The sequence below is a fragment of the Pristiophorus japonicus genome, chromosome 5 (assembly GCF_044704955.1).
Source record: "Pristiophorus japonicus isolate sPriJap1 chromosome 5, sPriJap1.hap1, whole genome shotgun sequence".
In the NCBI taxonomy this organism is placed as follows: domain Eukaryota; kingdom Metazoa; phylum Chordata; class Chondrichthyes; family Pristiophoridae; genus Pristiophorus; species Pristiophorus japonicus.
Window position 1 is genome coordinate 176340120 of NC_091981.1, and position 16080 is coordinate 176356199.

At 43.2% G+C, this 16080-nt stretch overlaps 1 protein-coding gene across 5 annotated transcripts in view; it reads left to right on the top strand.

Moving 5' to 3' along the window:
• Window positions 1-6934: 6934 nt before the first annotated feature.
• Window positions 6935-16080, top strand: part of tex10 (testis expressed 10) — a 193171-nt gene continuing 184025 nt past the window's right edge. The window contains exons 1-3 of one of the 5 annotated variants that reach the window (XM_070881113.1): window positions 6935-7159; window positions 11339-11457; window positions 11555-11745. In XM_070881113.1, coding sequence (XP_070737214.1) covers window positions 11566-11745 — 180 coding nt within the window. In that variant the 5' untranslated portion in view covers window positions 6935-7159; window positions 11339-11457; window positions 11555-11565. Of the gene's footprint in view, window positions 7160-9451; window positions 9807-11338; window positions 11458-11554; window positions 11746-16080 lie in introns of those variants that run through there. The other 4 variants (XM_070881111.1, XM_070881112.1, XM_070881114.1 and 1 more) reach the window with 4 other exon arrangements.

Here is a 16080-nt window from a genome sequence, read left to right on the forward strand (position 1 = left end):
TGAGACTGACCGTGGTGCATTTTCCTTGTTCGTGCTCCTGCAGCTTTTGACGTGGTCGATCCTCCTCCAACACCTCTCCGCCACTGGCCAGCTGAATAGGTTTGCTCCTACTTGGTTTCACTCTTACTTAGTCGATTGTAACCAGATCATCTCCAGCAATGACTTCTCTTTCTGCCCCCATACTATTAACACCCCATCGTTCCCCAGAGATTGCCCTTGGCTCTCTATTCCTCATTTATATGCCACAGTTTAGCGACATTATCAGCAGACATGGGGCAAGTTTGCACATATGTGCTAAGAACACCCAGCTCTACCTGAACACCTCTGGTCCCTCTGTTGTTAGATGGTTGTCTGATATTCAGTCTTGGATGATTCACAATTTCCCCATATTAAATATTGAAGCCATCATATTCAGCCCCTGCTATCAAATCCGTACCCTCGCCACTGATTCCATCCTCACCGAGCAATTGTCTTGAGCTGAACTAGACTGTTTGTAATCTCTGTATTCTATTGGACCAACACCATATCCTCTCCATCACAAAGGCTGCCTACATCCATCTTTCTCTTGCACCACTTCCAAAATGGCTGAGATGTGGACTACATACAGCAGACATAGAAACATAGAAAATAGGTGCAGGAGTAGGCCATTCGGCCCTTCTAGCCTGCACCGCCATTCAATGAGTTCATGGCTGAACATGCAACTTCAGTACCCCATTCCTGCTTACTCACCATACCCCTTGATTCCCCTAGTAGTAAGGACTTCATCTAACTCCTTTTTGAATATATTTAGTGAATTGGCCTCAACAACTTTCTGTGGTAGAGAATTCCACAGGTTCACCACTCTGGGTGAAGAAATTCCTCCTCATCTTGGTCCTAAATGGCTTCCCCCTTATCTTTAGACTGTGACCCCTGGTTCTGGACTTCCCCAACATTGGGAACATTCTTCCTGCATCTAACCTGTCTAACCCCGTCAGAATTTTAAACGTTTCTATGAGGTCCCCTCTCATTCTTCTGAACTCCAGTGAATACAAGCCCAGTTGATCCAGTCTTTCTTGATAGGTCAGTCCCACCATCCCGGGAATCTCAAAGCGCTGGAGAAGTACCATCAACATTGCCTCCGCAAGATCCTGCAAATCCACTGGGAGGATAGGCACACCAACGTCTGTGTTCTTGCTTAGGCCAATATCCCCAGCATCAAAGCACTGACTGCGCTCGAGCAGCTCTGCTGGGTGGGCCAAATTGTTCGCATGCCCAGCACGAGACTCCCGAAGCAAGCGCTCGACTCGGAACTCCTCTACTTGGCAAACGAGCCCCAGGTGGGCAGAGGAAATGTTTCAAGAACACCCTCAAAGCCTCCTTTTATAAAGTGCAACATCCCCACCGGCACCTGGGAATCCCTGACCCAAGACCGCCCAAAATGGAGGAAGAGCAGCTGGGAAGGTGCTGAGCACCCCCAGTCTCGTCACTGAGAGCATGCACAGACATCTGAAGGAGAATGCGGCAAACCAGGCTCCCCACCCACCCTTTCCTTCAATCATTGTCTGCCCCACTTGTAACAAAGACTGTAATTCCCGCATTGGACTGTTCAGCCACCTGAGAACTCAGAGTGGCAGCAAGTCTAATTGATTCCGAGGGACTGCCTATGATGACGCACCACCTCAACCCATCTTCTGCTGAAACACATCTATGCCTTTATTATCACCGCCTTGACTGTTCCAATCCTTTCCTGGCTGACCTCCAATGTTCCACCCTCTCTCAACTTCAGCTCATCAACGCTGCTGACAGTACCCTATCCTGCACCAGCTCCCGCTCACAAATCACCTGTCCTTGTTGATTTAAATTGATCGCCCAACAACTTAAATTTAAAATTCTCATCTATGTTTAAATCCCTTCATGGCCACGCCCCTCTATCTCTGTATCCACCCCCCCCCCCCCCCCCAGGCCAGAAACTCTGTTCCTCTGACTGGCCTTTGCACCTTTTCAACTCTACCCCTTCTGCGATTTTTTGATTTTTTTTCCCCCCTCTCTTTCCCTCTTTCCTCCTTCCCTGCCCCCTGGACACCTTTGTTCCTGACTGACTACAACTTGTTAAGGAAAGCTTAAGATCTTTAGGCTGATTCATTATGGCATGACAAGTGTTATTGTGAGCAAGACCCCTAGAAATTGAATATTTTCTTTAAAACCAGGTGCCAACTTGTTTACCATTTGGGATGTAACTAATCATTCTTAGTCCCATTGTCCCTATCTGAAGACCAGTGTTCCCTCTGAGCTGTGTGCATGCATGGCTGTACAGTAACTGGCAAGGTACTACACAGGCACACAAGCTTTTTCTCTTGAAATACCGCGCATTGAAATCAAAAGGCTGCGCCCAACAAAGACAATTTAGACGGAATATTGCTCAAGACGGCCTTGGCTATCTTGTTTTGCAATGTGGCCACAAAAATAAGCCAATAAACATCCTGCCAGCAAAATCAAAACCAAAGCAGTCAGCTAAATTGTACCTTGACACATTAAACAGTAAAGCTTCTGGGAAATGGACAAATTTAACCATTTCAACACTTCTAGCTACAGTACCAATCTACAAATTATAAGTAAAAACAAATCAAAAACTTTAATCATATGTGATTAAACCAAATCCGAATACTATATATACCTCCCTCTCTTTTAAAGCCCTGCTTAAAATCCACCTCTTTGACCAAGCTTCTAATACTTGCTTCTTTGGTTTGATGTCCATTTTTGTCGAATTGCATTCCTTTTGAAGTGCCCTGGAATACTTTTCTATGTTCAAGAAGCTATAAAAATGTGTTCTTAGGACATGCGCAGGGAGTCCCTTGCCTAATTTCCTGCAGTGTCATTGATCAAAAGAAAACAGTTCTGTTATTGCAGAAAATATTTCATTTGTATACAGCAACAGAAATAATGTGCTAGTAAGTCAACAGATTATTGTACAGTTGGACTTGTTTCAGAGGTAGCATTCACACCTGAGTCATAAGGCCTTGGGTTCAAGTCCCACTCCAGAGACTTGTTCACATAATCTAGCAGACACTTGAGTGCAATACTGATTGGGTACCCCACAGGTGGAGAGGCTGTATTGGGGAGACATTAAATGAAGGTCCCGTCTTCCCTCTCTGGTGACATCCATAGCAGGTTCAGAATTGGTGGGGGGAGGGGGTTGAGTCTGCTGACTTTCAGGAAATCAATTTTTAGACTCCAGCATTAAATTATAGAAATAATAAGACAGCTATGCAAAGAATGGAGGTAACCAGTCACTTGCCCGAATCAGGTTCCATACCCCTCAACAAAAGATGCTGGAAATAAACAACAGGTGTATTACTATCTGAAAAGCAAAAGATAAATTCATTTTTTAAAACTGGACTTTTCAACCAGCACGAAATCCTTTATAGACTGAACAAAATCAAAATTGATTGCTGAGTACACTAGGGAACAGTCAATTTCAGAAATGCCATTTAATGCAAATGTTGGTGTTAATAGCCAGATATATTTTATTACCTAGAAAAGCTGGTGAAAACTCTTGGATGAAGTAGAAAAATGATCTTGGGAATGAAGAAGCAGTATGAATACAAAAGGGAAGTTTACCATCAGGCCCATTCAACCTCCATTTTCTGGGAACTATATGCTGTGCATACTCTTGTTCACTGTTCCACTACCTGGAATTTTCTTGCTGCTTTCTCATGCAGAAGTAATACTGTCCATTTACTCCTACCATATTATCCAGGGTTCCAAACACACTTTCCATGTGAGCAATTTGTATGTTCTTTAATCTAGTATAATGTATTCACTGCTCCTGCTGTAGTCTCTCTTTTTGTTTTTAAAAAAAAAAAGGAGGCAGACAAAAAACAGGAAACTATAGACCAGTTTGCCTAATATGTCGTTGGTAAAATGCTGGAGTCCACTATTAAGGAAGCAGTAGCGGGACATTTGGAAAAGCATAATTCAATCATGTAGAGCCAGCATGGTTTTATGAAAGAGAAATCATGTTTGACAAATTTGCTGGAGTTCTTTGAGGATGTAACGAGCAGGGTGGATAAGGGGGAACCAGTGGATGTGGTGTATTTGGATTTCCAGAAGGCATTCGATAAGGTGCCACAAAAGGTTACTGCATGATAAAAGTTCATGGGGTTAGGGATAATATATTAGCATGGATAGAGGATTGGCTAACTAACAGAAAATAGAGTCAGGATGAATGGGTCATTTTCCGGTTGGCAAACAGTAACTAGTGGGGTGCCGCAGGGCTCGATGCTGAGTCCTCAACTATTTACAATCTATATTAATGACTTGGATGAAGGGACCGAGTGTAATGTAGCCAAGTTTGCTGATGATACAAAGATGGGTGGGAAAGCAAATTGTAATTAGGACCCAAAAAATCTGCTAGGCTAAGTGAGTGGGTAAAAATTTGGCAGATGGAGTATAATGTGGGAAAATGTGAAGTTATCCACATTGGCAGAAAAAAATAGAAAAGCAAATTATAATTTAAATGGAGAAAAATTGCAAAATGCTGCAGTACAGAGAGACGAGGGGATCCTTCTGCATGAAACATAAAGGGGCCGAAATTGATGGCTTTACCGCCCACTGCCGCCGACATTCCTCCTCGAGTTGCGCCCAGTGCCAGTTTTGATTTGGTCTGGAGTGAGCGGGAGGAGAGAACCGCCCGCGGACGGCCAAGTGGCGCAACTGACCTACCGTCCGCCGAGATGCCAGATTGGTGCCGGCGGGAGTCGGCGCCAGAACGGGGTGGACCACTGCGAGGAGGCTGGTCTATGCCCGACGGTGAGTATGAAGAGCTGAAAAAAAAAGGTTAGTAAACAATGTTAAAACATTTTCTATACAGCGACTTACCTTGATGGGGTCCCCTGAAGGTCTTCCGATGTTTTTTTTAATGCTTTTTATTTGCAGCTCTATCTTAAATGGCCTACCCCTTATCCTGAGATTATGCCCCCTAGTTCTAGACACACCAGCCAGGGGAAAGAACCTCTCAGCATCTACCCTGTCAATCTCCTTCAGAATTTTGTATGTTTCAATGAGCTCACCTTTCATTCATCTAAACGCCAGAGAGTATAGGCCCATTCTACACAATCTCTCATAAAACAGCCCTCTCATCCCAGGAATCAATGCAATGAACTTTTGGTTGTACCGCCTCCAAGGCTATTATATCCTTCCTTTAAATAAGGAGACCAAAACTGCACAGTACTCCAGATGTGCTCTCACCAAGGCCATGTACAATTGTAGCAAGACTTCCTTACTTTTATACTCCAACCCCCTTGCAATAAAGGACAACATGCCATCGTTACCTCTGGTGTCCCCCAAGAATCTATCCTTGCCCACCTCCTATTTCTAATTTATATGCTGTCCCTTGGCGATATCATCAGAAAACACGGAGTCAGTTTCCACATGTACACTGAAGACACCCAGCTCTACCTCTCTACCATTTCTCTCGACCCCTCCATGGTCTCTAAATTGTCAGACTGCTTCTCTGGCATCCAGTACTGGATGAACAGAACTTTTCAATTAAATATTGGGAAGACCGAAGCCATTGTCTTTGGTCCCCGCCACAAACTGCGTTCCCTAGCCACTGACTCGATCTCTCGAGCATCTGTCTGAGGCTAAACCAGACAGTTCACAACCTAGGCGTCATATTTGTCCCTGAACTGAGCTGCTGGCCACATCCGCGGCATAACTAAAACCACCTATTTCCATCTCCGTAACATTGCCCGCCTTCGCCCCTGCCTCATCTCATCTGCTGAAACCCTCATCCATGCCTTTGTTATCTCTCGACTTGACTACTCCAATGCACTCCTGGCTGACCTCCCACATTCTATCCTATGTAAACGAGGTCATCCAAAACTCGGCAGCCCGTGTCCTAACTCGCACCAAGTCCCGATCACTCGTGATTACCCCTGTACTCGCTGACTTACATTGGCTCCTGGTTAAGCAATGCCTCGATTTCAAAATTCTCATCCTTGTTTTCAAATCCCTCCATAGCCTCGCCCCTCCCTATCTGTAATCTTTTCAGCCACACAACCCTTTGAGATGTCTGCGCTCCTCAAATTCTGCCCTCTTGAGCATCCCTGATTGTAACTGCTCAACCATCGGTGGTCATGCCTTCAGCTGCCTGGGCCCTAAGCTCTGGAACTCCCTCCCTAAACCTCTCCACCTCTCTACCTCTCTTTCCTCCTTTACGGTGTTCCTTAAAACCTACATATTTGACCAAGCTTTTTGTCATCTGTCATAATTTCTTCTTATGGGGTTCGGTGTCAAATTTATTTGTTTTGCCTTGTAACACTGCTGTGAAGCGCCTTGGGATATTTGACTATGGTAAAGGAGCTTTATAAATAAAAGTTTTGTTGCTGTTGTCTTCTTTATTGCTTGGTGTACCTGCATGCTAGCTTTATATTTCTACACAAGTATACCCAAATCTCTCAACACCAACATTTAAAAGTTTTTCACCATTTAAAAGTTTTTCACCATTTAAAAGTTTTTCACCATTTAAAAAAAAATACTGTTTTTCTATTCTTCCTACCAAAGTGAATAACTTCACATTTCGCTACATTATACTCCATTTGCAGCCTTACTGCCGACTCATTTAGTCTATCTATCTATATCCCCTTGCAAATGATTTGTATTCTCCTTACAGCTTACTGTCCCACAGCTGCAGGAAAAATGTAGGGAACAGCGCCAGCCCTTATACATAGCCGCCTTCGCCCTTATACATAGCCGCCTTCGACCTTACAAAGGCCTTTGACACTGTCAACCGCGAAGTCTATGGAGCGTCCTCCTCCGTTTTGGATGCCTGCGTCACCATCCTCCGCCTGCTCCACGATGACATGCAGGCCGTGATCCTTACTACAGATCCATCACAGACCCAGTCTACGTCCGAATCGGGATCAAGCAGGGCTGCGTCATCGCCCCAACCCTATTCTCAATCTTACTTGTTGCCATGCTCCACCTCACAGTCGATGAGCTCCCCGCTGGAGTGGAACTAAACTACAGAACCAGTGGGAACCTGTTCAACTTTCGCTGTCTCCAGGCCAGTTCCAAGACCACCCCAACCTCTGTCCTTGAGCTACAGTACGCGAGCGATGCCTGCATCTGCGTACATACTGAGGCTGAACTCCAGGACGTAGTCGACGTATTTACTGAGGTACAAAAGCATAGACCTTGCGCTAAACATCAGTCAGACAAAGGTCCTCCGCCAGCCTGTCCTCGCCGCTCAGCACTGCCCCCCAGTCATCAAGATCCACGGCACAGTCCTGGACAACGGGAGAGTGCTGAGCACCTCGAGTCTCATTGCCGAGAGCATGCAGAAACCAAGCGCAGGCAGCGGACAGAGCGGGTGGCAAACCAGTCCCACCCAGCCTTTCCCTCCATGACCGTCCCACCTGTGACGGGGACTGAGCTGACTGAACAGTCCAATACGAGAACCAAAGAACTCATTTTTAGAGTGGAAGCAAGTCTTCCTCGATTCCAAGGGACTGCCTATGATGATGAACTGTCCCATCTAGCTTTGTATCGTCAGCAAACTTGGATACATTGCACTCGGTCCCTTCATCTAGGTCATTAATATAGATTGTAAACAGCTGAGGCCCCATCACTGATCCTTGCGGCACCCCACTAGTTACAGTCTGCCAACCTGAAAAAGACCCGATTATCCCTACTCTGTTTCTGTCTGTTAACCAATCCTCTATCCATGCATTACCTCCAATCCCATGAGCCCTTATCATGTGTAATAACCTTTTATGTAGCACTCAATCGAATGCTTTTTGGAAATCCAAAATTAACGACATCCACTGGCTCCCCTTTATCTTCCCTGCTAGTTAAAAATTCTAATAAATTTGTGTCTCACGATTTCCCTGTTCTGATTATCTAACTGCCCTGATACCACTTCCTTAACAATGGATTCCAGCATTTTCCCAACAACTGATGTCAGACTAATTGGCCTGTAGTTCCCTATGTTCGTTCTTCCTTATTTCTTGAATAGCGGTGTTACATTTGCTACCTTTCAATCCGCTGGTACCATTCTAGATTCAAGGGAATTTTGGAAGATCACAACCAATGCATCCACTATCTGCAGCCAACTCTTAGAACCCTAGAATGTAGGCCATTAGATCCAGAGGATTTGTCGGCTTTTAGTCCCATTAATTTCTCCAGTACTTTTTCTCTAATAATTACATTAAGTTCCTCACCCGCATTGGACCCTTGGTTACCCATCATTTTAGGTACGCTTTTTGCGTCTTCCACTGTGAAGACAGATACAAAATATTTGTTTAATGTTTCTGCCATTTCCTTATTCCCCATAATAATTTACCCTGCCTCCGTCTCTAATGCACCAATGTTTACTTTTGCTGCTCTCTTCCTTTTTACATACTTGTAGAAGCTCTTACAATCAGCTTTCATATTTCTTGCTAGTTTTTTTTCTCAATTTTTTCCCTTTTTATTAATTTTTTGGTCATCCTTTGCTGGTTTCTGAAACTCCTACTCAGGCTTACTACTATTTTTCGCAACATTATGTTGCAACTTTAGCTTTGCAGTGATCCTGCAGCTGTTGCAATATCAGAATTCGGACATCTCCATTTCCCGGTTTGTTTCTCCTACGAACTCTCAGACGCTAACTTCTGAAAAGCTTGACAATTCAAAAAAAAAAGTTGCGACTGAAAAACAAACCTGAGACCAAAATCCGTGTTTCAAGATGACTGAACAAGTTAAATTTCTCTTTATAATAAGAGCTTTCAGGATTGTGTTTAGGATCATATTTTGCACTACAGTTTGTTACTGTGAAAAGTGAAACCTTCATATGTACTCACATGACATGAAAAGTAATTACAGTGAGTGCAATAGGATTTAAACTTCAGACTGAAGCTGCAATCCTAGCCATTATTCCATTTGTTGTTAATTGTCCATTTTTTGTGTAGCATTGGCTTTGAAGATAAAATCTTTGTGGGGGTTTATTTTCTTGCTGTTACTGTGCTGTGGTTAGTTATGGGCAATCGGGAACTATTCCATTGCTCTCCTCCCCGGCCTCCTATTTTTCACGCTCCATAAACTTAAGTTCATCCAAAACCCTGGTGCCCGTATCCTAACTCGCATCAAATCTTGTGCATCCATCAACCCATGGTCGTTGACCTGAATTTGTTCCCAATCCCCTCCTGCCTCCATGATTAAATTTCCATCCTTGTGTTAAATTCCCACCCTGATCGGGTCGCTCCCGATCTTTGTAACCTCCTCCAACCCTACAAACTTCTGAGAAGTCTGCGTTTCTCTAATTCTGGCCTCTTGTCAGTCCCTCATATAGTTCATCCCACTATTGGCGGCCTTCAACTATCCAAGCTCCAAAGTCTGGAATTCCCTCTTTAAACCTCGCCGTCCTCATCTAAGAACTTCCTTAAAACTCATCTCTTTGACCGAGGGTGTCGTACTCCTTCAGCTCGCTATCAATTTTTGTCCGATGGCGCTCCTGAGAAGCGCCTTGGGGCACGTTGCTATTCTCCAGGAGCAGTAACCGTGCACCTTGCGAGAAATCCTCTCATCTGATCAAGAACTACATTTCCCAGAAACACCCGCGTGGCAGGATCCCGGCTGTCTTAACTGCTTTCGGATGAAATATTTTCTAGAATCGTTAGCCAGCCTTGGAGCGGAACAGCTAGGACTGAGAAAAAAAAATTATACCCCCAAAAACGCTGCGAGAAGTAGCACAGGAGCGAAGTGGGCAGCTATAGCGCGTGTTGCAAGCGGAGAGCCGGGAAGGCCCCGCGTGGTCCGGACCGCTGAGGAAAGTATCGGCGAGGCTGCAGGTAAAGGAAGCGGGGCCTGGCTGGGAGTGAGTGTGTTGTGAAGCGCGGCTTGGGCCTTGTTTATTTGGTTCTTGTTTCCCGTTGTATGGGTGACCTGTCGATGCTCAGTCGGGGGCGAGCGAAACTCCTCCGCCCCGCTTTCCCCCCTCCTTTCCGCTCCCTCTCCGATCGGATGAAACTTGGATTTCCCCCTCTTTTTTTTCTCATCCCCTCATGAAGATCTTGATTCCTTACTGAGATACAGTTGGTTGGATACTGTTTGCCTAACTACCTCATCCAAATGGCTGTTCTTGATCAGCGTTGACTGGCTCTTTGACCGTCGGTGACATTACAAACCCAGTCGTATTGTCATTTGATGTTTATGCAGTTCTGGTGGACAAGCCTGGACTTTTGCAACTCGTAGAATATACTTGTTAAGCTATCAGGAGGGACTTAAATTTAATTTGTTTGTGCTGTTTCTTTCGGGTTTCTGCCACTAAAATTATGCTGGCGATTAGGAGAGCCCTGGTAGAAATTTTATCCCATATATCTAATTTTCCTTATGCTTGAAGCTTCTGATTGTCTCTTTGTTCCCCCACTCCTCAGCTCCGATCTCCTATACCTACTCATGCCAAATTACCCCTTATGTGATTCTGAATCCCTTTCTGCTGTTCTCGCCCAATTCTCAAAGATCTATGAATGCTTGTGGAAGGTGGAACACCTTAAGAAGTCTCTCCTACAAGTCATCCTCGACTCCGAGGGACTGCCTAAGAAGAGAAGACACTCTGAATTAGACTCTTGTGAGGAATAGTCCTGTTTTAGAGTGTAGGGGAGGCTATGATAGCCCCACCTCCCATTAGTGCTCCTTGAAGAATTGTTTCAGAGGGAGCAGTAATATATACAAGACAGATTAGTAATGAGACAAGAGAATGAAACCCAGACAATGCTTTTTTCCATTCAAATAATTGTTCCTATGGTGCAGTTGCCAAAATTTAAACTAACAAGAATCTGAAGCCATAACCAATTTTAAAGATACGTACATGTTTTTGTCGTCTAAAAGTTAACCTTGGAATTTAAGTAAAGAACATAAGAAGTATCCTAAATATAAGATTTTTAAAAAAATTACCTTTGTTGAACATAGTGGAAAAGCTGCACAGACTTGAGACGTTTGGTAGTGGCAACAGAGCAGATATGCATTGGAGCTGGAATATTTTCATTGACTCATTTGACCAATCATGATATCAACAACACTGACCTGATACAAATGGCACATTAAATTGCAATTAGCACTATGTTTCTCTGCCATGTAGGTATATACACAACCACAAGAAACTATTGTGTCCAAAAGTATTTCATGAATGATGAGAGTTAAAGCAGACAATACTTATTATAATTTGGCTCAAAAAAAATCCTGACTTCAATGCAAATTCTGCTCTTGGTCCATGATTGCGATCCAAGGTAGTGATAGGCCGGTTCAGCAGTAAGTCCTTTTGGTTTCAACATCCATTTTATCACTGCTAATTTCTTACTGTCCCGTGAATTTTTGTTTTTAGTTCCTTGCATTTCCTTTCTGGATTCTCCCTCGTTGACTACTTGAAGGTGTATAGATTGATGACTTCAAGTACAGCCTCTTTAAAGCTGGCCACTAGGTGATATGCAAGTATGTCCCAAGGTGACTCTTGCTGTTACTTTCGGGAAAACTATTATTTTACATGTCTGAGGTTCACCATCTCTTGTGAGAAGTTAAGAATAAATATTCTTTGTTATAGGGTAAACCAAGATGACTAAGAAAAGAAAGCGTCAAGATGACTTTCAAAAGGTGAAGCTAAAAGTTGGCAAAAGGAAACCAAAAGCAGACAATGCAACCAACACCAACTTCAAAACACACGCCATCCATGTTCCGGAGCAGCTGAAGAGTGATGCATCACTGCCAACAAATCACCGCAAACTTAACGTAAAGGTACATGTGCTATCCTCAGTCTGACAGTCCAAGTTGGATAAATACACTGCATTTTCCCCTTTTTAATTTTCTCTCCCTTTCTTGAAGGTAAATCCTTGTGTGCTAATCATAGAGTAGTACAGCACTGAAGGAGGCCATTTGGTCCATCAAGTCTGCGATATTTCGATCACCCAAGTGCCAATTTGTTATGTGTTGCCAAGACTGTGAGTGTGGTCAGGCAATTTGACTTGTGTTGGGTATGCAGTTGTGCTAGATCCTGTTCTCAACAGACACTTGGGTGCGAGTACTTCCAGTATGGTGTGAGTACTGGGGTTAGCTTTCTTCCCTGTCTATAGCCTAGGAGTGCCAGGTTAGTTGTCGTGCCCCAATTATTTCCTTGGCTGACATTGGCTAAATCAACACAGAGCTTGCATTAATTGTCTGGTCTGTGTGTTTCAGTATCATATCAAGTGGTATCTTTATCCACTAAATGATCAAGGGGGGTTAGTGTTCATTCTTGTCGCTTGCTAAAGCTTTATTGTTTGCAGCAATTATCTAAAAGCACAAGCCTTGATGAATGAAGACCATGTGGTTTTGACAGGCATTAGTGGGGTTCCTAAGTTTGAATGACACACAAGGGGACTGCAGAAAATAGTAATTCAAAACATGTAGCTAACTTTCAGGCTTACTATTTCTTTTGAATACTTGTGCTCAAGTGAAGAAAGACCACATTAGATTTTCTGAACTCTTAACATGAGTTTGAATCCAAACTGGGCAGGCTTGCCTCACATGGAATGACTTATTTAATTTGTGCAGCTCTCAAAAGATTAAGCAAGACAAGCATTGACTAAGTTTGTGGCCTGGACTGCCTCACCAACCAAGTACTATTTTTCAAAGTCTTTCTGTACTCTCAAGAATCATGGGGTCAAATTTTATTACATCTAATTTGTTAGATATCTACTTTCATGTAGGTTACTGCCAAACAATGCCGATAGGCGTGGTACCTTATGCAATTAATCCTTTTGGCTACAGCGAGTAAAGAGAGAATTAGTGAAATTGTCCTGGGATATCGAGGGATAAATTTCCTATGGCCTAATGAATGCTCCAACCAATCCTTGTCCAGGAAGTAAGGATGAACTTTTTTTTAACTTTTGAATACTAAAGAGAATTCCAGGTGACAATATTGCTTGGGAGACCTATCCATATTTAAAAAACTGTGCAGTTTCTCCATTGATGCAGTATGTTGGCTTGAGAGAGAATTTTGACAGGCAACTGCAGAACAATGTTGCCTGTAAGATGCACAACCGCGTAGTGATCTGAAAGGTACCGTGCACTGAAATAGACAGGTCGCGCACAACAGTGAGCTGGATTGGAGTAGGGGATGAGCATAAAAACCCAGCAGCCAATACGGGAGCGGCTGGAGAGAGAATGGGGAAAAAGTTCAGTTGAGCCTGTGAATGGAGGAGCAACGAGTTGCTAGGATGTGGTTTAAACAATCGCAGACTTGTTGGAATAGCGAGGGAGACCGGCAGGAAATGGAGGCATTGGATTTGATTACACTCATTGTTTCGGGAATAGCCCAGTTGGGCCGAGTGTTGTAAATAATATGTAAACTACACGCGAGCAAAAAATCCCGGCTAGCTTACCGTGTGAAATGACGGAGTGTAGCGAAGAACGTCGTGTGTTTCTGTTTAGTTAACTTTCGAAGTCTGAAGCACTTTTATTGGGTTATGTTTAGTGTGGTGGTGTAAAGCAGTGTCGGCATTTCAAACCCATGTAGATACGTTGAAGGGCAGCTAACCCCAGGCAAACGGGAACACCCCATTCATTAGCAGGTGTAAGACTGGTACAGCGCAGTGAGCATCGCTGAACGAATGTAGCAATGCTTGCCTGATGTTGCCGATATTCCACAGATTCGCTGGAGATCACATTAGTTCAGATTTTATAACTTTTATCTTTTTGGTCTGTTTCAACAACTTGCTTCCAAAATAGCTTTCAGTTTAGTCTTGGAAAAATGATCAAGGATTTGATAAAGTAGTACTGTCCTCCTTGTGGTGGGGGTAGGGGAGTCAGAAGGAGGATGGTGAGCATGGTCTCTTAAGATTGAGTTTACTCCATGACATACAAAAGCAAAATACTGCAGATGCTGGAAATCTGAAACAAAAACAAAAAATGCTGGAAATACTCAGCAGGTCAGGCAGCACCTGTGGAAAGAGAAACAGTGTTAACGTTTCAGGTTGATGACCTTTCATCAGAACTGGAAAAAGTTCATTATATAACAGGTTTTAAGCAAGTGCAGAGGCAGGGAAATAGAGCAAGAACAAAGGGAAGATCTGTGCTTGCGTAGGAAGGCAGGAGAGATTAAATGACAAAAGGGATGATGGCAATTTCCCTCTAAGGTGTGCGGCTGTGCAGCGATTTTTAAGGTACTGCGCGCTGAAATAGACATGCCGCACAGCTGAGCCTATGAATGGAGGAGCAGCGAGCTTGGGCAGGGAAAGAATTCCCAGTAGGTTGGTAGGAGCAGCAGCGTGCAGCAATGTCAGTGACTATCTTTGAATCCTTTCCTAGCAATCATGAGCTTGCTCAGGGTGCGCACAGTTGCTAGGATGCAGTTTAAACAATTGCCGACTCGATCCCTTGGCTGTCCTGCTCTGGTTAAAACGTGTGTGAAGAGGCACAGACAAATTTAACCCTTCCCAACTGGCACTTACAGCTTTCTGCAAACGCTTCACCCCTTTCACTAGATTTCCAATGTTGGCCAAAGAAGTGGGGGAGTTGAAAGGTTTGTAAAAAATCCAAACATTGTAAATAAAATGACATTGTACATTTAAAAAGAGTGCGTGCCAAATCTTCTTGGGGAAACATGTTTTTAAAATAGTAAAACTGATTTGCACATATGTAGTGCGCAAACATATTGCACAAAATGCATCCTAAACCAACCCTGAAACCAAGAGGCAACGTTTCTCATAAATCTCAAAAATTGTTACTTAACTTGCAGAACTGTGGTATTCCATTCACGCTGTCCTTTCTTAACAAGTAGAGCAGCTGATCACTTCGCAGTGACCTTGCTAGTTCAGAAAAATGTTTTTTTGCTATCCTTTCTGTTGATGCAGACGAGCAAGAAAGGCATGCATGCGGCTAAAGGTGTATATGATCTGTCAATTTTGACTTCAGCATGTGAAAATCAAGTGTTTTTTGAGAGGGAAACGCATTATATGTGTAATAAAACCAAGCTTTAAGAGGAGATTCTTCCGAATTCTAAACACTTAACAATAGAAGTAATTTGGCTTATTTTCCATCTGATTGAGAACTGTCTCCATTCGTCATTTTCAAAATTATCAACTTTAGTCCCCTATTTCTGCAGGTCACATTAATCAGCCATATGGCACAGATCACTGTTAGTATTGCACAGTTGGATGCACACATCTTCTTTGTTTAAAACAGTGATTTAATCTATTACAACATTCTATATCGTATAGACCCAGATGCAATCATTGGTAATTTACCATTGAAAAGTTAATTGTTATATCTGCAATAACTTGACAATTGTATTTTTATTTTCAGATAATGTCATACATACTGATTTTCGGTTTGGTGTATGTGTATGATATTTTTGTTTTATGTTTTCAGTTGCTTTAAGAAGTATGTGCAATTGTACAGTAAGCAGTATTTACAAATATATTTCATAAAACTATTATAAAATAGTGAGTTCTTTGTAATTTGTCTCTAAATGACCATAACAATAACTGAGTAAGTAGGAGTAGAGTTACTGAAAATTAGGTTATAAGACTTATCGGATGGGTGACGGGCTGCTTCCAGGGCCGTTTTAAGTTCCTAATCTGCTTGTGGTGATTGGGCCTGCGGAGAGTCTGGTTGACAGCCCTGGATTAGAGCGAGACTCTGGTGTGCTCCCCATTCAGCAGCTCTCAATGCCTCAGGACTCCACCTTAAGCTGAAAGGTCCGTAACAACAAGAAGTCACAAAACCAGTGGGCATGGCTCAACATGGCCAAATACAAACAGACTGAGGGGGGAAGTTGATAAATGGATTTAGTCTCAATGAGCACCTAATGCTTTCGGATGTGCAGATTTGTGATGCAGATTTAGTTATTAATCTGTATGGAGCATAGCCTTTAGCATTGACAGCCACATATACCAGCCTGGAAATGCGCAGGTTAGTTGAAGCTGACTAGGATAATGGATGAGAGACCAGATTATGTGAGTTTCATTTCATTCATTAGTGGGATGAATGGATTTTGAAGCTTACTTATGATCTAAGCCCAGACTTTCAAGGTGTGTGCATCCTCCCCACTTCTTTTAAATTTCATCTTCTCTCCTGAAACTGTGAACTCTT